The following is a 19,607-nucleotide window of genomic DNA, read 5'->3' as shown; positions in this document are numbered from 1 at the left end:
ATTCTAATCACACCCCTTGCAGTTTATCTTCAGCTGTGGATGGGGGGGGGGGGGGATAAATCCATTACCTTTTATCGCTCGGCACACAGTATTACTTTATTTTTCCTCAATGCAAATATATTAAATGCATCAAATTGCCTTGGCGTGTAACCCTTCCTTTACTCATGGTATTCAGAACACATTGCACAGCATTTTCAATTTCACTGAAATTAATAATAATATAGATCTTCCCTGCAAAAGATAACAGCGACTCGAGTAAAGTGTCTTCAGAAACGTAGCGTCTGGTTTCTCTCAGGAGAGCCAGGGTTACAGCTTCCACACCTCGGTGGATATTAATGTAAATACACACGGAGAGTGCAGTGTGCGAGGGGTCTCGCACATGAAGACGAGGGACAACACTTCACATGAGCGGTCTCTCCACGGCTGTGTGTTCACATTGCCCTCGCTGAATCCATGTGCCAGCACTCGATTGCAATGTACTGCAGTGTGCTTGGGGAGCGAGGCTCTTGCACTGTATAAGCGAGCATGCAATTGAAAAGGGCTGAGGATAGGGTTCAAGAGTTCCTCATTGAAATGGTGTAGTAACAGTGAAACTGGCAGTGCACATGGATTTATTAAGGAACTGCAATGTGAATACACACAGTAATAGGAGATACTGGATGGAAAGCGTTGCCCAAAATGAAAGCCTGATTTCTATTTATTTTGACTTTGTTGTTCTGAAGTAGCGTGTGTGTGTGATCAGGTCCTGAATGGCACTCTGCTTGAAGCTTGGTGTTTCCTCACAGGGCTTCTCTGCACAGTGCTGTGCTTCTCTTTCATTCCTCTCCTAGTTCCATGATAAACGCACGCTGAGCCCTTGTATCTCCTTGAGAGAGTATTATTATCATTATTACATTTTTTTTCTTCATGTTTTGAGAGCAGTCTTGTCTTGCTGTGCTTTCACTGCAGTGACAGCTGTTCATTTGATCCCTATTAAATTGTCCTTGTTTCATTGTGATGTGCGACGGCTTTCCTGTGCACTGGTTATTAACTCCCTGCCTGTCGCTCAGACTCTGCGTTTTGAACGTTTAGAAAAGGTGTTTATTTTGCACAGTATTGCAGTGCCAGTGAAGATGGCTCGAGTGAATTGATATTCCAGTCTGTTGCTGGTAGTCCCTTAATATAAAGGTGTCGGGGTCTTCAATCCTTCTGTGTGAGACGCAAGACGTCGGCACCTGAAACTGTGCAAGCTGTTTGAAGTAAGCTGCCTGGTCTCTGCTGGTGCAGTTAGCACTGGGTTCTCTGTATAGCAGCTGCCAGTGCTGGTGTTGTGCTCTGTGTCTTGTTGCTGAGCTCACCTGCCTCCCTGCCAGTCTCTCCACTCCAGTGACTCCATTCATGCAGATTTGGGGTGATTGTGCTAATTCATTGTCTCTTTCTTTTGTAACGTTAGGCAGAGAACTCTGCTCTGGCCCTGGTCAATGAGAGTCAGCGCGAAGCCTATGAAAGATGTTTGGACGAGGTAGGTTTATTCGGGGGGGGGGGGGGGGGGGGGAAATCAATAAAATTGGTTTGATGTTAATATAGGGATTAAAATGAATATTTTAATGTATTGATTGATCACTTTTTAAATGTATTTGTTTATTGTAGCGACTCATTTGAATCCCCTCATTCTGTAACTGCTTGACTATACTCTACACATACTCTTCCATCACAGCCTGCTCTGCATTATTATTTGCTTGAGTCTTTTTGATATATATATATATATATTTTCCTCTTCCTAGAAGTTCATGCTTCTTTCTTTATTTCTTTCTTTAATGCAAACCTATTTAAATCTAGAAAAGCAAACCCTTGAACTGCCCTCTTGGCTCCAATGTCTCTGCAAGGTTTGCATGAGGACACTTGTAGAGTGGCTGAGTCCTCTCCTGCAGCGGTAGACTGATCACAGATAATGATGACAGGGATAGCAATGTGCTCCAGCTCGATTAGCACCGCAGATAGCACTGGATTGAACAAGTGTCTCTCTCTTTTTTTTATATCCAAGGTGGCTAACCATGTGGTACAGGCACTTCTTAATCAGAAGGTAAGTTTTAAGTTTATTTTGCTGTTCCATTTCTCTCAGCCCTGCCTGTCTGTGTTCATGAAGAGTTAGCAGGCTGGTTAAGTGTGTAGGACCACAGTGTGATGAATGCTGGCCAGCAGGGATTGGAGTGGGGGGGGCTGCTGCACTGATGTGTGCCGCTGCTTTCTTTCAGATGTAACTGTACTCGGAGTGGAACTGCTTGCCCCAGTTCAGGAATGTCTCGTCCCTGTGCCTGATGGAGCAGTATGGGGTGGAGTTCAGCACTCTGCAGATCTGCTCTGTATATTTCAAGGGATCAGGGTTTTGTTGTACAGGCGCTGTGTAATCGATTACCGGATTTGGGGTGTCATGCTGTCAGTTTTTAATGGTTATGATCATCTCCGAACAAACCAATCTCGCAAAAAGCAATTTCAGGTAATGGAGGTTTTTAGCTGAGAATCGATTCCCCGGTACGAAGCCTGCTGGCTGTTTTGTCTCTTGGTGTAAATGAGCTCTTTGAAAGCACTGGCCTGTAACGCCCCCCCCCCCCTGTCTGAGCTGCTGCCTGGTCGTTCTGCAGGACCTGCGTGAGGAATGCATCAAGCTGAAGATGAGGGTGTTCGATCTGGAGAGGCAGAACCACACCCTGAGCGAGCTCTTCCAGCAGAGACTGCAGGGCACGCCTGGCTCACTGGTGCAGGTGCGTGGAAACGGTGTGGGAGTGAGCGATGCATGCAGGGGGATCGATCGGCACTCTTCTTCCTCCCTCTTCTGTGTGTGAGACTCTGAACAGCCTCTGCACTGTGTGTGTGTATGTAGAGGGGGTGGGAGGGGCGTGCACACACTCTGCATGCCTCTGCGCTGGTTTAGTTTTGAACACCCCCTGTTCTATTGGCTCTGTTAGTTTTCTTCGGCTTGTTGATTTTGCTGGTGGCTGTAATCTTGTTCGGAATCTGAATGCGATACAAGCACGTTGTCGTGTAATTGCTGAGGAAGTAAATCAACACTCTGTCTGTGTTTCTGTAAAATTTAAAATGACATTTCTCTTTCTCACCTGCCCTCCTGCCTCCTCTGGGTTGTAATCAATGTAATCTCTACCTGTGTGAAAAAAGAATTAGTATTTGAAATAGAATCGAGGGAGCCCTGTCCGTTTTGCTAAATATAATCAGCGTGTGGAATATGATGCTCTCTGCTGTGAATGCAATTTAATTCTCTTTAATCGGGCTGGAAATAATGGAGGCTGACTTGGGGCTGATAATGTAATTGCGCATGGGAGTGGAAAGGCAAGCTTCACAAGGAGGAGGTGTGAATTCTGTTTAAAAATGTGTGTGTCTGGTATCCACAGCCCTGTGTGTGTGTGTGTTTTGTGTATGCAGACTGAATGTTTTGTTTAGTTGTGCAAAGATTTAATCAAAATCAGATTTCATTAAATGCCAGCATTGTCTAAGTTCTTGGCTTGAGAGACAGTGGCTGCTATTTGCCTGACAGCAGCCTTCAGTGACACCCCCTTGAGCCCAATCTTCCAATGAAAATGAAATGTTGTTTCTGTGTTCTATTTATTTATTTTTTCCAGCAGACGTCAGAGCCCGTCCAAGAGCAGGTATCGGAGACGGAGCTTCGTGACCCTGAGAAGATGAGAGGCTCTCTCACTGGGGCACACGTGAAGGTGAGATCAGTGGAGGAGAATCCACAGTGCTGCACAGCGAGGATCTCTTCAGCCATGCAGCGAAGGACTCGCTCAGCGCCACACTACAGCACACTACACTCAAGTATGCACCCCCGATCCCTGCTCTCAATGCTGAACGTGCTCCCGAGCTTTACCTGCAGGGAGCGCCGCCTGGGCTTGTGAAGTGCAGTCATGTGCTTGTTTGCAGTCTGTGCTTCAGCCTTTAGGAATAAACAAATTTAAAAACTAATAAACAAAACGCATGAGCAGCCCGAGCGGAGCGGAAGCCAGGACTCTGGATTCGTTCCCCGCGGTGACCGATTTTGTTTTTGTCAAGTCTGTCATCGGAGGTGTCGAATTGAATATGGATTTTCTCTCTCTCAAGTTCAGATAATTTATTAGCATGACAAGTTGAGCAAGTATTGTAAAGATCCACTGCTTTTAGAGAACACGGAAGAACAGACCTGCAATAAACCGAATGATATTTGTGAGCCTGGCTAGTCCTGTTATGTGTCTCTGGCCCTGCGGCAGGATGTTACAAACTCTGCAGCTATTGCTGCTTCCTCTCTCATCTCTCCCGGAAAGGCCTGCATTTTCTCCTCGTGTGTCTCTCTCTCTCTCTCGCCTTTGAGACGAAGCTTTATTTCTGAGATCTCCTTCCGCGGTTGCTATTGGTTTTTCATTCGGCCCCTCCAGGAATGCGATATTATATCAAACCTCATTTATAAAGTCGTAGTTGGGTTGCCCCGTATGATATTAAACCCCGGAACACTGAGTCTGCAGAATATTATTTATTTTTGTCCCCATATTGTGTTGCTCGCATTAAAAGCTGAATCGACACCTTAGCAACTAGTTGCACAGAGAGCTGCACGACCAACAGCGTCAGTTTTGTTAAGCTGCTAACAGAGCTGGCTTCAGTTTATTCTGGCCCTTCGTTTTTTACTGAGAAATGTATGGCTTATACAGAGGCTTTACATGCAGTAGATGCTGTAGTAATGATACAGGTTAACGTTTTATTCAGTTTGGTATTTAAGCAAGAATATTCCCAATATTTTACTAGGAGTTTCTCATTCAGTTTCCCAGCTTTATTTAATAAACCAGGACAGAATCCCCTAGGGTTCCTGTGACTTGATTATTGTTTTTGTTATTCAGCAGATTCACTGTTCCAGGGAAACCTTTTCAAATTGCAGAATTCATTGCTTCTTTAATTAAATCTAAACCCTCCCTGGGCTTGGTTGGTCATGTATGACTGAGTCTTTTTGCATTTCTCTCCTTTCTCTCTCCTCTGTCGGATTCAGTCTTTCTATTTCGTTCCTCCTCGTCTGGAGCTTTGGGGCTCAGCTTCGGCACCTTGAATCTGCTCAGGGTTGTGTTCTGGATGTACACAACAAACACAAATTACCAGCAGTACTGCCTCAAATAGACCGGAACCACATCAATCCAACTGCAGCTTTTAAAGTTGTAGTACCTCCCAAAATAGGTTTTTTTTTTTTTTTTTATATATAAAAGCTTTTACGTTTTTTTTAACCTTTGTGAAAATATTAGGACATTCCTTTTTGTATATGTATATTTCTTTTGAAATGGCAATTCCAAGGCTTGCATGCCCAGAACTTCAGAACACTCGATCAGCATTCCAAGGTAACGCTAGAAGAGACCAAGTCCAGTAGCCCAGCGTTTCAGCTAGCAGTGCCTCAATGGGTGGGTTCATTGAAAATTTGTATTTTGTAGCAACACGTGCCGTTTTTTAAAAGATCACAGAAGGCAGCAGCCGAAACCTTGCTCTGCTTGGTTTCTTCAAGTTAGGGTTCTCAACCTTTTTCCTCGTTTTTGTAAATGTATCGCTTTTTCCTCTTCCAGACAGACTATGAGAGAACGAGAAATGGCAGCACTGGAGCAAAGGCCCCCGCGGGCTCCATGGACGCGCTGTCTCCGTTCTTCAAGAAGAAAGCGCACATCCTGGAGGTCCTGAGGAAGCTGGAGGAAACCGACCCGCTCAAGTTCCTCCCGTCTTCCAGCCTCTCCTCCTTCAAGGACTTCGGCCCGACCTTTGTGGGGGGGGAGTATTCCGCACGACCAATACAGCCGACTGGGAACGCCGGGCGGTCCGGCCTCAATTCGGACCTTCACGAGTACGTGAATGGGGAGGGGACGCTTCCCGAGGACAGCGGGACGGAGTACGAGAGCTGCCAGTCCTGCCTCGCGTTCTCGCACAAAAGCTTGGACGGCCTTTTCAAGCAGAAGGAAAGTGACAGTGAGAACTCCTTTGCTGTGAGCCCTGCTAAAGAGGAGAAGCAGAGTCCTGCTGACTCCAGCAGCACAAACCCCAAACAGCCTTCTGTCTCGGGGCGACCCGTCCCAGCTGCAGACAGCACAAGCGACCCCGGCATGCACAGCAGCAGCACGGCAGCCGAGACTTCTTCCTCGGATGTTGGTCCGAGCCCTGGTGCTGAGCTCAAACCTCTTTCGGGCACAGAGTCGTACCTCAGTTCCCTTATAATAGACGTAGAACTAAAGGGGTCTCGTAGCGGGGAAACCCTAGATTCCTGCTTGGTTGATGGCAAAATGAACCTTTCCCTTCACATCCCTGGTGCTAATAACACTCCTCAGTGTAAATCTGTACAAAGTGAAAGCTGGAATGAAATTTCAAGAATGGACAAGCACATGAAAACTGTAAGTAATCTGAACTCGAGCGGAGCGCCAGTTATCAGCACAGAGGAAAGTTTCCTCAAACTGGAATGTTACAAAGACTACAACAGCAGAGACCAAACAGAAGGGGCAAATCCAAAAACCAGCTTATATACCACTACCTCAAATCTGACTGTTTCAGGAAAATCCGACGCTCCCCAGATTGCGTGTTGGGAGCCGGAATCTAATAAGCAGATCTGTAATGGTTTATACTTTTCTAACAAGGCTTGCTCCTCCAAAAAGGTCTCTGTAGACTTGCATTTGCCTTCAGACTTGACCGAGAAAAATAACCAGAGTTTCCTGCAGCAGTCAACTCCAGGGAAAGCTAAACTGATCTTGAGCCCCACCTCCCCTTTGGGCTTGGCCGAGCCCAAGTCCTCTCCCATCTCCTCCCCGTCCAGGCTGCTCAAGTTCCTGAAGATCCCGTCCGTGGGAGAAAGAGTTCAAGCCGCAAACCCGCTGCGGCTCAGCCCGCAGCTCACGCGCAGCTCCAAGATTCCATGCAGGAACAATAACTACGAGGTCTGTCACTCTCCCGGGATGGCACGGAGAACAGTTACTGCAGAGAGTGACAGACCCCAAGCAGCTTCAACCAAGAGCGACTTGTATCCTTCCACGCATTCTGCGCCGACCTCTCCTCCAAAGCCTGAGGCCAGTCTGGCCATGCAAAACGAAACCACCTACAGCAGCCACTCCACTCCCAAAGCCGGCAGGCACCCCAGTGCAGCAAACTCTTCCAAGCTGGTGTCTGTAGGCCAGCAGGCCAGATTCTCCCAAAAGGTGCCCAACTACGAGAATGTGTCTGATATTTCCGCGGGCTGTGCCAGCGAAGGTTCGACACAGTTTCTAGAAAAGGTGCACCAAACTAAACTCCCTTCCTGTTCAGAAGCGCCTTTGAACTCCTGTCAGTCTGCATCTTTGGACGATAAATTGAACAGCCCTGACTGGCACCAAGCTTACGTGGAATCCCCAAGTCCAGCCCCTTCTTCAGATGCCAGAAGCATCTCTGTTGTAGTGGATCAGGAAATGTACACAGAGAGTCTGGTGTGGTACAAACTTCATGATCACCACAGTTTGCCCAGCGTGTCTGTAAGCCACAAGTCCCAAAACAGTCATTCGTACTCGAGCATGAAGGACAGGCAGTTTGAGAGAACGGTGCCAGAATCTGTGGTTCAGAACGTCGAGTCGTCTCTCCAGCCTCCCGTCTCTAAGAAAGCAGAGGCTTCTTCCTCGCACAAAAAGCCAGTAGCTGGAAAACCTCAGAGTGAATCTGGACACCTTCCGTTCAAGGAGCGTTTAGCCGCTCTAGGGAAGCTGAAAAGTATTGAAGACCCACCACAGCAGCTTGGGACATCCGACCTGGCCTCCCCCTTGGAAAAGAAGGACATTCAGCACAACGGGAAGTTCTCTGCACCCGGAAATAATGAGAAAAGTAAAACGGCTGAAAGGCAAGGCGACAAGAATGCTGGGGGTCCAGACCCCAGGCATTCGAAATACACAGATTCCCTTGACGGCAAACCTCACCCCAAGCCAAACCTGGGCGGGTATGGGCAGAAACTCCAAGGCCCCTGTCCTGCTTACGAATCTGGAGTCAAGTCTTTCCAGTCAAGCTCCTCAAATCCCAGGGTGGAGCTTGAAATGTATGCTTCCAGAGTCTATGTAGCAAAAGCCGAGATCAGTAAAAGCAAGGCTGGTGTGCCTTCCTCCACTTCCTCTCTCGACTCTCCTCAGGTTTTGAGAAACTACATGAAATGTGTGAACGGTCAGAGCCCTTCTTCCAACAATAAAACTGTGACCAGCCCCCAGGGCAGTCCTACAAAGGCACCTTCCAAATCTCTGTCCAAACCTCCAAGCCAGGCTTGTCTCAAGGGAGCAAGACAAGAGGAACTGAGGTCGTCCGCGGCTCAGAAAAGAAGCCCCAAGACTTGGCCGAATGGCGAAGCAGACAGAAGCAAGATTCAAGCGCTGAACGAAAAGAACCACGTGTGCCCCGAAAGCACTTCCCCTTCCTCCAGCAAGGCTCCTCAGCCAGATCTCAATGGGGACCAGGGGCCTCCTGCTCCAAGTAGCCAGTCTGCCATCGAAGAGAAGGTCATGAAGGGGATCGAGGAGAACATGCTTAAGCTGCAGGAGCAGGACCGGGGTCAAGTGGCCGAAGTCAAGCAGAAAGCGTCCAGTGGGATAGCCAGCTGGTTCGGCTTAAAGAAGAGCAAGCTGCCCGCGCTGAACCGGAAAGCTGAGCCTTGCAAGTTCAAGGAGGACAAGAAGGAATGGAAGCTGGGCGCGTCCTCGTCTTCCAGCAAGGACACCAAGAAGAAGCTGGAAGTGGAGAGCCTCAACATCTCCAAGCTGATGGCCAAGGCAGAGGACCTGAGGAAGGCTCTGGAGGAGGAACGAGCCTATGTCAATGGCATGGCCCAGGACAAGCCCAGCGGCAGGGGGCACCCTGGCGACATCGTCGTGGAGCAAACGCAGAACGAGCTGTCCGTCATGTACAGACAGGTGGCCTCGGACACCTTCATGCAACAGCTGCTGAACAGGTAAGATCAAGGAACTAAAACTGAGAGGTCCTTTTTATAGTTTCTTTTTGTTTTTTAAAAGGAATTCTTCAGAAGGGTTCACTTTGAAGACTGGTGCTCTCCTCAATACATTTTTGACTATTAATAAAATGCATCCCATTTTCATCCATTTCATATGAGGATTGAACTATGCAAGATAGAACTGTAAAAAAAAAAAAAAAAAAAAAAAAAAAGTGATGTCTGTTCATATTGACTGACAAAATCCTAGCGTGCAAAGGAAAGATTAAGCAGTCATGTGTTTTGAATTTGACTAATTTTATTCAGAAATGCTTAAAGAAACTTGAAGTTCCATGACCAGCGTTTCAAAGTCTTCAAGACGTTTCTCAATCCGGCACAACCAGAATGTTTTATTTTAATAGTTTGGGATAATTAATTCATTGGAAGCGGTGCTCCGTGACCGAGGAACAGGACTGACTGGCTTTGAGTGTGTCTGAGAGAGATCAAGTCTAACACAGGTCCTCACAATCTGCAGGGTTGACGAAAGGGATGTTCCCTTTAGTAACTGTGTGGACCACAGACGGCTCTCCTTCGACGCCAAGAAATCCCGTCCCTTCAGCTCCCAGAGGAATGGGGTTATCGGCCACATCAAGCGCAGAGAAGACTCGCCGGGGGCAGACAAGGTAATGCGCCCGTCTCTGACCCCCGTGTCATATGAAAGCCCCAACGCATTCCGTGTTTACACAGGAATTCCCGTGCTCCCCAAGATCATTGTCTGTTTTAACCAGGTGTATTTATTTAAGGGACTGGACCTGGTCTGTAAAGATGACGTCACTGCTGATGAAAGTCTGGTCAGTTCACAGCATTTTGCAGGTACTGTGCTACAGTTTGCTCAGACACACGCACGCACGCACACACCTCTCTCTCTGGAGATCTTGCATTGACTCCAGTGAGGTGTAGATTATTTTATTCTAAGCTCCAGAGACATGAATTCTGATCACTGGGCATAAAGCAAATGCATTTCCAGTTTTCATTTATAGCAATGGTTTGGTCTCGTTGTGGTGAGCAGTTGATACACGCACACAATCACCTAGTGAAGTGAGAGCCTAGAACACAACTATTGCCACAAATATAAGATGAACATTTGTGTGTAGGGTTTGCCTTATTGAATCGGACGTTCTTTTATTTCCCTTTTTCTCTCCTTTCCTTTCCCTCTCATTTTGAATCTACACATTGTTCAGGTTCTGGTTCCTCCACAAGGACTCTGGACAGCGGGATCGGCACCTTCCCTCTCCCCGACTACGCAGGCAGTCCGGCAGGGAAAAGCATCCCGAAAGTGAACTCCCGGTGCGAACAGGAATCCAGTCCCCAGGGGAAACTCGGACCTGGAACAAAAGTGCCCCGCAAGGCCAGAACCTTGGAGAGGGAGCTTTCCTCTTTGGATGAAACGTTTGCCCCGGAAAATTACTTCAGACCCGCCTTGTACAGCACAGCGCTGGAGAACAAGGGTTCGTCAAGCCATCTTCCACATGCCGTCCCAGGAGGTGACCATGTCTGTTCCTTTTTATATTGCTGCTGTATAAAGAACCACTCCTACCCCCCTCTGGGCCCCGTGTCTACAAATCTGGGTGAAAAATTGTGTTAAAATAATTTCGTTTTATTTAGCCTGTGTATTGACCCTCTTGCTGATTTTAGAATTGTAAGAAATGGGAATGAAGTGTAATCTGGGAGGATTGGAACTTTGCTGGAAAGACCTGGTTCAAAGTTGCAAAGACCCCTGCCCCTCTTCCCTTTCCCGAGGTATGAAGTTTGCCCATGTGACTCTTCCCGCTTTCCTCCTCCCTTGCATTGTAGATGTTGATGCTTATGGACCTCACGTACGATCCCCGTCATCCAAGCACTGGACCTTCCCCAGTCTGAAAGGCTCCAGCGCCTCGAGCGACGTGGATCTGGGCGTGGCTGGAGACTTGGACATGGCGCCCCACGGCCCGCAGCTCAGAAGGGTGAGCACTCACCTGTGTGTTCGGTGATCCAGCCTGAAGGGGTGTGATGATATTATCTAGGCAGAATCAGGACCTGTTAATCCTGGGACACTGACATATCCATATTCTTAAGTGTGTGTAGATATAGAGAGTGTGTGTGTGTGTGTGTGTGTGTGTGTGTGTGTGTGTGTCTATCTCTCTCTCTCTGTCTGTCTTTCCTGAGATTTGTGACCAGAAATTGTTCTGCGGTATCTGTTATCATGTGATATATCATGACATGGCAAAGTGCAGCACTCGTGTTAGCCTGTGCAGTGAAAGTGATAGTATATAAAGTTACGAGTAGCAGCCCAGTAAAAGCGTGGCCTTTATTTTTACAAGGGTGGTGCTGGCAAGCCAATTCAAACCACACACATTTCCATTTGAACATGGTTCTAAGCAATGTGCTTTTATTAACGAGAATACCAAGAGGGTTCGAGAGTATAAAACAATGACATAGCGCTCTGTTGACGTTCTCAGGGGTCTAGTTTTATAGCTGCTCTGTCCTACAGACAGAGACATTAAACCAGTTAATATTGTTCTACTGTACAGTGGATGTACCTGGAGGGTGTTGATGTGAGTGTCTAGTATCTGTTGCATGTGAGAAATGAGAGAAGGAGGGGAGGGGCGCAGATCAAAATTGGAGAGAGAAGTGAACCTTTTAACAAAAACATTTGCCTTTGCTGGCTCCTTATTACCCAGAAGTAACTGGGGCTGCGATCAGTAAACCAGTCCGAAGCTCCACGGTCACGTCAATCCAGTCCTGACTCATCAGCAGAGGATACTTCTTAATGAAGTGACATTGAATCCAAGACTGGCATGTTGAATTGTCTCTCTCTCCTCTCTCTGAAGTTATCATAGAATTGAGATCTTTTATTACCCGGTGTTCATACCTGCGCTTTGTCCGGTAATGAGATTCCCCAGGACATTTTTTCCCTGGAATGTGACAGATAAAGTTCAATTCCGTAGTTATTTAGAACTCTTCCAGCCGTGGGTGAAATGAAATGCAATGAAGGCTCAACCCACGACGCATACTAATGCTGCAGCCAGACCGAAGCTTCACTGCTGGAGACTCGCAGTGCTGGGCGTGCCCCCCTCCCCTTTCCCGTTAGTCAAGGAAATCTTTTCAGATGTATTTAATGCAATAGGTAGGTTTTGGGGTTGAGTTGTAAATTCCATTGATTTATTGCATGATATATTTATCTTGCAGATGGGTTTCTAGTGTAGATTATGACTAGTCTTAAGGGGGGGGGGGGGTTTACAAAAAGCAATTTTGTTATTTTAGAAATCCTGCAGGGTTCTGTCACCCAGAATGACTGGTGTGCTTCAGACATGTATTGTATTGATGGCTCTTTGTAATCCTCTCAGTCCTGAATGATCTTCGTCGAACAGAAGATCGAACTCCTTTGAGTAAACATGAGAACATGACAGGCGTTCACATGCGGTGCCAAGATAAGGACAGTGAAAGGGTTGAGGTTGGACCTCTGCGCTGTCAAACTGGTTCATTTTTTAAATGTTCTGTTTTTCTCCTTCTGACAGAATGTGAAGCCCTGCGCCAGGCCGGGCCGGGACCCCGACTCCTCCACCAGCCTGCCCTCCTCCCTGGGGCTGGGCCGCCGGGTGAAGGGCCGGGCCTGCGGGTCCACGGAGATGGGGAAGGACGGAGGAGGAGGGGGGGTGGTGGAGGTGGGGAAGGAGCGGCAGGAAGACATGCTGTCCCCAAACAGGCCGTCTGTCCTGGAGACCCCCGAATCGCTGAGCGACTCCCTCTACGACAGCCTCTCCTCCTGCGGCAGCCAGGGCTGAACCATCGTCCGGGGACAGACGGCCAGGAGCCTGCCTCTCTCAGCCGGACAGTGGGAGCCTCGCTGGGGAGACCTGATCAGATCTGTGCGCGTTCGCGACTGTCGGGACCTCCTTCCTGAACGGGACTCTTAATGGACTGGTGTGTTTTGTGGAAGGTGCTGGACTGACTGTTCAGAGTGTTTTGTTAATCCCTAGAGCAGCTACAGTGACACGCACACGCCCCTTAGGAAGAGGTAAAGGTATGTTACTGGAAGTTTTGCAGAAATGCTACAGTATTTGGCAACTCGTTTTTAATTTGCAGTAGTGAAGTGTAATGCTGCCTCCAGGTAGGGATAGGTTGCTATAATTCATGGCAGGAGCTGAACGTTCATTCTGTGCTGGAGGAGGAGGAGCTCATTCTTCACCCTTCTGTTCTTGGTTTCCACAGACCTTCTTTTTTTTATTAAATTATTTTTTAACTTTTTTGTTTTGCGGCTTTTCCCGAGGTTGGGTCACAAACTTTATAAATGGAGAATAAAAACTTTTTGAGATGTTTATTTATGTCTGATCTGCAAACCGAACGCCTCGTCGCAGCGTGACTGAGGTGGTTATCTGTGTAGCTTAAAATATAGCTTAAATATAGCAAGAGGTATAGCATTACAGCAGGAGCAGAAACCACCAAAAACATCCCCTTTTAATACAGTGTGAGAAGAATCTTTGAAAGTTTGGCAAGCCCGCTACGTTTTGCTTTCGGGACTTGCAGCTGCCAGCCTGCCCCCTGCCTCTTCATCAGAAGATGATTTGGGTTGCAGCTGAATGAACAGAAGCGTGGCAGATGCTGTTCAGCAGCGATGAGGAGACCCTGAACAGAGCTGCTCGTGCAGAATCGCTCCCCCTGCAAGCCCATTGCATTCATATTAATATTGTTCTTATTTATTATTGTTTGTTGTTAAAGTTTCTTGTGCTCGTTGGCGCAGAAGTGGAGCTCATCTCCACCATACAGCAGAAACAAGGTTAACCTTCGTGATTCTGTGCAAGTGACAGTTTGGACTTCCGGGGAGTCTGGGTGTGTCTGATCTTTGTGTGGTTTAAGAAAAAAAAAAAAAAAAAAAAAACACTTGTGTTATTATTATTATTATTATTATTATTATTATTATTATTATTATTATTTCAAGGTGTTGCGTACTGTTCTGTCCTCCAGAGGCTATAAGAAAGTGTTCATGTATTTTAATAACAAACACAACTCCAAGGCAGTGGCTTGAACAGAAATACAAGAAATCAAACCAAAAGCAAATAAAAACGACCTCTTGACGCTGTGTGTGCCTATTCTTTTTCTCATGTGTGGATCTGGGTGAAGACTGGGGCTGTGTGTGAGTTTGTGGATCTGTATTCTGGAACATCAACACATTCTTTAGAAGGCAGAATGGAATGGGAATAATGTGCCGGGTTCCATATAGCAGCAGCGTGCATCAAGCACTCCTCTGTTTGCTGTTACTGGAAGCCCTGGGTGTTCTGTGCTGCGCTGTTTCCAGCGACGAGTGATAAGAGACATCCAGGGCTCCACAAAGTGCTCCCATTAGGAGTTCAATGACCCTGGAAATGATTCTGAATACACAGGTATGGTAAAGCAGATTAACAAAGAGAGCAACGCAGGGTAACGATAACTGCGTAGCGCAATATAATCATCGCAAAAGCGCGGTCCAGCTGCAGAGAAATTGTAATCTGTGCCACGCAAAGTATTCTATTATTCTAGGGCAGGGATATCTGTGAACTTTATCAACCGCAGCGCCCCCCGGTGGCACTCGTCCTGCAGCGCTGTGGACGCGCTCGCTCGGCAGCAGTGTTCGCTAGCGCGCCGTGGCCGCTCCATGTTATTAATAGGAAACTCCAGGCAGGTATAGCGGTTCATTCCGCTGTCAATGCACATCTAGCTCTGATAGGGCAATTGCACGGAGATGGGCGTCGTGTCCGTGAACTGGCAAGTCACAATGAATCGGATTTGTCTTATTTCCAGTCCCCTTCGAGGGGCGACAATGTCTCTGGTTCACTTTATTCGTCAGAACCAGTCGCAGGAAAGTCGCTTCTCAAGCAAGCCAGCCAGCCGCATTTCTCTTTATTATTAAAACATGAAGAAACCTCCTTACCGAGTGAATGGACCTCTGGAGAAAATGAAGCTGCTGCTTTACGCTGCTCTGTACGGATATTTAATCTCGTCAGGTAATAAAGTTATTCTATAGGTTCTACTCCTGTATATCACACGCTGTCTGATTGCAACGTGTGCGTTACAATTACATTTAGTTGACTTTTGTTATTATGCATAAATATGGGTTCGATACAGAAACGAGCTAAACGCAATTAGATAGTTTGTTTTTTCTAATACCGTGAGAAAGCCAATAGCTCTTGAAAGACATTCTGCTGTATTTATTTTTTTGACATCGAGGCGTTTTCTTCAGTAGTAACGCGCCCATGCGGGCGTTTAATGTGGTTTTAAAAGTTTGAAAGTAGCGTAAAGCTTCGGATGAATTCAGTGCTACATTGTGTAATGCAATAGTTCAGAAAGAAAGAAAACCCTTCAAATTGCAATCCCAGGTTTCCCTGAATTAACGCGTTAATTGACGCGTTTTATATAATTAAATTCTGATCATGAAACTCATATTTTATTCTAGTGTTTTAGAAGATTTTTCTAGTGATAGGAAGTATATATAATCGGGACAGAGACGCTAAAGGACGCTCTTGGTGGCTGCTTCGTGGTGTCTGCAGCAGTCAGTTGCCAGTTCCAGTTGCCAGCACACCAGCTGGCTGCATGCTAATAAAAAGAGGAATGTCTCGCCACCCTATCCTAATCGCATTACTGAACCATTCAAAATTGAAATCGATTTATTTATTTTTTGCTTTGGGTTGTCAAAATGTGGGCTGGTTGGCCTGGGTAAAGTCGATAGCTATACAGTCGATTGAGCTGCAGCCTTGCAGAAGAGGATGCCGACATTCACAAGAACTGCAAGCACTTCACAGAGCCTTCCAAGAATTCACACACACACACACGCACACGCACACACACACAAACACACACACACACACAGACACACACACACACACACTCACACACACACGCACACACACACACACACGGCAATGAGACTCCTATCGCACAGCAGTTCCATCCATGCCAGGTTTTAATGCAGGTTCGATTAGCCACAGTGTGTCTCGGGAACAAGCTCAGAGTTATTAAACTCCCGGTAAACCCAGGAATGGAGCAAACTAAAAGTCTGCGGGCCTCTCTCGCCCACCTTGCTGGTGTTTGATAAGCGCTATCCCGCACCCTATTGGCAGTGCCTTGGCGGGTGCGTGTTCATAGTGCGCGCCTCACAGGAGGTGCTGCAGTGCCAGGATTGAAGGTCTGGGGTGGGTTTTGATTCCCTGTCGTTTTCCACACTGCGCCCCCTTTATTTTCTCCGTGCACATTACAGACAAGCTCTTAGAAACAAATACAGGGTTGGTTCTGGTACTGGAGAGGCGATGATCCCGCTAACACGACTGGAATAACACAGCGATCGTGAGAAACACGGGATTGCAACTACAGTGCCCCCCTGTGGCCGTACAGCGAACTGCATCCCTCATTGCAAAAATAAATAAGCACGCATACTTGGTATTTGAGGGAGACAAGCACGTTAAAGGGTTAAAGGAAGGGTTCCACATTTTAAGACCTTAGCTGCATATTGTTTTTTTTAACCCGTGCGTTGCATCTGTGGTTGCAGGACTGCCGCTGCAGCTGCAGTGCTACCACTGCGAAGACTACATGGTGGATAACGACTGCTCCTCGCCACAGTTCATTGTAAACTGCACAGCCAACATCCAGAATGCGTGTCAGAAGGAGGTGCTGGTCGGCAGCGATGGTAAGCAGCCCGGTACTGTACATCATTCGCAGTGAAATACAACAATACTGTAGCACATTGCAGGCAAAAAGCGAGGGGAGGGCGGTATTTAATAAACGTTATGCAAGCGGTCCATGCGCAACAGTGTCAAGCCTCGCCCGGCTGAAACGTGTTAGGCGTCATGTGTAACTGTGTGATTGCATTCTGTTCCTATATAGATTGTTTGGATGTATAGCAGTTGTTTGGAATTATTTTATTGTGAATGTGTTTTATTGATTATGGGCGGTTGAAGTGTAGTTCTCTCTCTCCTGACATCGCACTGTTCTTATCCTTCTTCGGGCACGAAGTGAAAACACTAAACCGAACTCAGCTGAAGCCGCAGGGTTTTTGACATTTATATTTTGCATACGTGCTAGTGTGTGAAAAAAAAAAAAAAGACTAAAAATCTGAGTGCCGCTTATGAAATGTCTGCAACACAAACCAGCCTCTTAAATAATTCTTAGAAATAAACCCCACCTCCTAAAACAGTGTCCAGTACTTCAAATGCAACAAAAAAAATAAAACAGAAAGTTACAGAACGACTTCGCCACGTTGTTATTTTCAGCATTAACGAACCCTTACCTCTCTCCCCCCTGACAGGTGTGTCCTACCGGAAAGTCTGCGCTTCCTTCACCACCTGCCTGATCGTGTCGGCGGGGTACCAGTCCTTCTGCTCTCCGGGGAAAGTGGGCTCCGTGTGTATAAGCTGCTGTAACACCCCGCTATGCAACGGGCCGCGCCCGCCTCGGATCTCCGCGGCCGAGTCCCTGACCCTGGCCCCAGCCCCTCAGCGCACGGCTCTCTCGCTGGAAGTTGCGCTTCTGTTTATCACAGCCTTGGTTTAAACTCGGCGCGCTGATTACGACCCAGTCCGCAGCTGCGTGCCTCGGACTCGGGCTTGTTTTCCATTGACATAATAGAAGATTAACCAATTGCTTGCAAACAAAGGAAGCAGTCCTGGATTTGAACCCAGTCCCCCGTCCCTCTCCTCCACCCGCTGCGTGAAAACATGATTACATTTTGCAATGTGGAGCTGGCGATAAGTCTCAGCTTGGTTTCATTTGTGACTTGAACTGCATTCAAAGCCAAACCTATTAAGATTAATTAAACAATATTTTGGAAAACGAGGGTTTAACACCTCACGAGGGACCTGAACAGACCACCCTGGGGGCCACAGGCCAATTCTCTACCGACCGAGCCAGCCAGCGCTGCTCAACGCGCATGGAAAATGCGTGTTAGGTCTTGAATGAATTCTTTGTACAATATGTAGAGGCAGATTGAGGCTGGATAACAATTTCAACACACAGCACCTGAACCGCACCTCTGCTGTTTAGCAATTATTATTAATATTAATTAGCTGTATGGCAGAGAACACCAGCTGTACTGTACCCTTGTGTTGCTCTGGTTGTCATGGCATTTCTTTTGGTGCCATGGCAACTAGTTTCCACCCCACTCCCAAATTTGAAGAACCCCGGTACTCAAGTGCCCTAATTTTAAAAACCCAAGTAGTATCTGAACCTGCCCCTATCCAGATTCCTTAAAAAAAAACCACAAACACAAAAAACAACCAATCAGAATGTAGTTTAATCAAAGTTTATTTTAACAAATGAACATTTTTTTTAATTGATGCACTATTTATAACCCCCCCCCCCCCCCCCCCCCCCCCCCCCAAAACAAAATCTTCACAGCGTTAGAGATATGGTTCACTTTTGTTTTAAAATTGTTAAACTGATCCTCAGCTAGAAAATCATACCTATTATTATTTTTATTATCCAAAAAAAAAAAAAGATTCTGATAGCAAAGTTTGGTAACCTCGTAACCATTGGCACTTTGCAGGGAAAGGAGGATTCTTCAAAGCTTTAATAAGGACGTTTGGCTTCCCGAGTCCCTCACCATGAAGCGGCTGTTACTTTAGACATGAGCAGGGTTCCAAACGCAAAACCTTACGAGGGAGCAGCAGACACTGAGTGGGGCGCAATCTGGAAGAGCTGGGTGCGTTCTGAAAATGAGAGGGCTGTGCATGAAGAGGCTTCAGAGAGCCGTGCATGGACAGCAGCCCTACTTTAATGAGTAGAAAACCACCCTGCACTACCAGCCTCATCACAAGCAGAATCACTTAAACAAACAACGCTAACAAGTTTCCATTCGTTTTGAAGGTCAGTGTTTTAGAATCCCTACACAAGTTGAACTGTGTGAACTTAACCTTTATTCAAACGCAAAGCCCTCTTTGAGGAGCCTCCCACCTCCACCAGCTCCCTCAGATGATCTACTTTAAACACAACACAGGGGGCTAGGAGACTGCTAATCCTTACAAAAAATAAATCCAGCTCGGAATCTATCCTTCCTTCAGGAATTAAGACTTCATCAGTGTGTGTAACACTCAGTTGTGAAGGAGTTAAATAATACAACAGAAAAGTGTGTCATCAGTTCTGTACTGCTCGCACTGCCCTTGTTTTCGGTGCTAAATCTACTTTAATCCTAAGTGGAACTGAAATGCATCCTGTGTAAACGGAGGAGGGGGCTCCTGACACACTTTCTCATTCACTTCAGCAGCATGGCCGCTGCTCTGCTTGGCATCCAGATAAACAAGACACACACTCTCTCTCTCTCTCTCTCTCTCTCTCTCACACACACACACACTCTGAGAGACTCAAAAGCGTCTCTGGCAGCCCTGCTTTTACAGGTTAGATGACAGTGTGGCATCAGACAAGTGAATTTAACAATGAGTTTGCTTCAGGATAAGGGTGGCAATGTGAAACCATTAGTATCTACATGAGGATTCCCCTCCCCGTGCCGTCAAGACTCTCTCTGTTTAAAAACACTAAGAAATGTTTCATGCTGTTTAAAATGCATCCGGGTCTCATTTACAACACGAGGATTAGGAACGGAGACTGAAGGGGTTTGAGAAATCTACACTTTCACAGCAACCCGAAAAATACACACCACTGGCTCAGGAAGATCACTGATATCGTCATCACAAGCAAC

At 46.9% G+C, this 19,607-nt stretch overlaps 2 protein-coding genes across 6 annotated transcripts in view; both read left to right on the top strand.

Annotated features, from left to right (window-relative positions):
- nckap5l (NCK-associated protein 5-like) overlaps window positions 1–14,044 on the top strand; it is a 28,055-nt gene extending 14,011 nt beyond the window's left edge. For 3 of the 5 annotated variants that reach the window (XM_041241506.1, XM_041241503.1, XM_041241505.1), the window contains 10 exons: window positions 1,433–1,501; window positions 2,024–2,062; window positions 2,622–2,741; window positions 3,615–3,707; window positions 5,565–8,932; window positions 9,444–9,591; window positions 9,712–9,781; window positions 10,150–10,452; window positions 10,763–10,911; window positions 12,466–14,044. In XM_041241506.1, coding sequence (XP_041097440.1) covers window positions 1,433–1,501; window positions 2,024–2,062; window positions 2,622–2,741; window positions 3,615–3,707; window positions 5,565–8,932; window positions 9,444–9,591; window positions 9,712–9,781; window positions 10,150–10,452; window positions 10,763–10,911; window positions 12,466–12,732 — 4,626 coding nt within the window. In that variant the 3' untranslated portion in view covers window positions 12,733–14,044. Of the gene's footprint in view, window positions 1–1,432; window positions 1,502–2,023; window positions 2,063–2,621; window positions 2,742–3,614; window positions 3,708–5,564; window positions 8,933–9,443; window positions 9,592–9,711; window positions 9,782–10,149; window positions 10,912–12,465 lie in introns of those variants that run through there. The other 2 variants (XM_041241504.1, XM_041241507.1) reach the window with 2 other exon arrangements.
- An 835-nt stretch (window positions 14,045–14,879) lies between these two features.
- Window positions 14,880–18,207, top strand: LOC121308835 (ly6/PLAUR domain-containing protein 1-like). The gene is made up of 3 exons (XM_041241508.1): window positions 14,880–14,928; window positions 16,467–16,604; window positions 17,223–18,207. Exons 1-3 carry the CDS (start codon window positions 14,880–14,882, stop codon window positions 17,465–17,467), a joined length of 432 nt encoding a protein of 143 aa, XP_041097442.1. The 3' UTR covers window positions 17,468–18,207.
- The last annotated feature ends 1,400 nt before the right edge of the window (window positions 18,208–19,607 follow it).

This window comes from Polyodon spathula, unplaced genomic scaffold, assembly GCF_017654505.1.
Source record: "Polyodon spathula isolate WHYD16114869_AA unplaced genomic scaffold, ASM1765450v1 scaffolds_784, whole genome shotgun sequence".
Taxonomy (NCBI): Eukaryota; Metazoa; Chordata; class Actinopteri; order Acipenseriformes; family Polyodontidae; genus Polyodon; species Polyodon spathula.
This window is presented reverse-complemented; position numbering and strand designations above follow the sequence as displayed.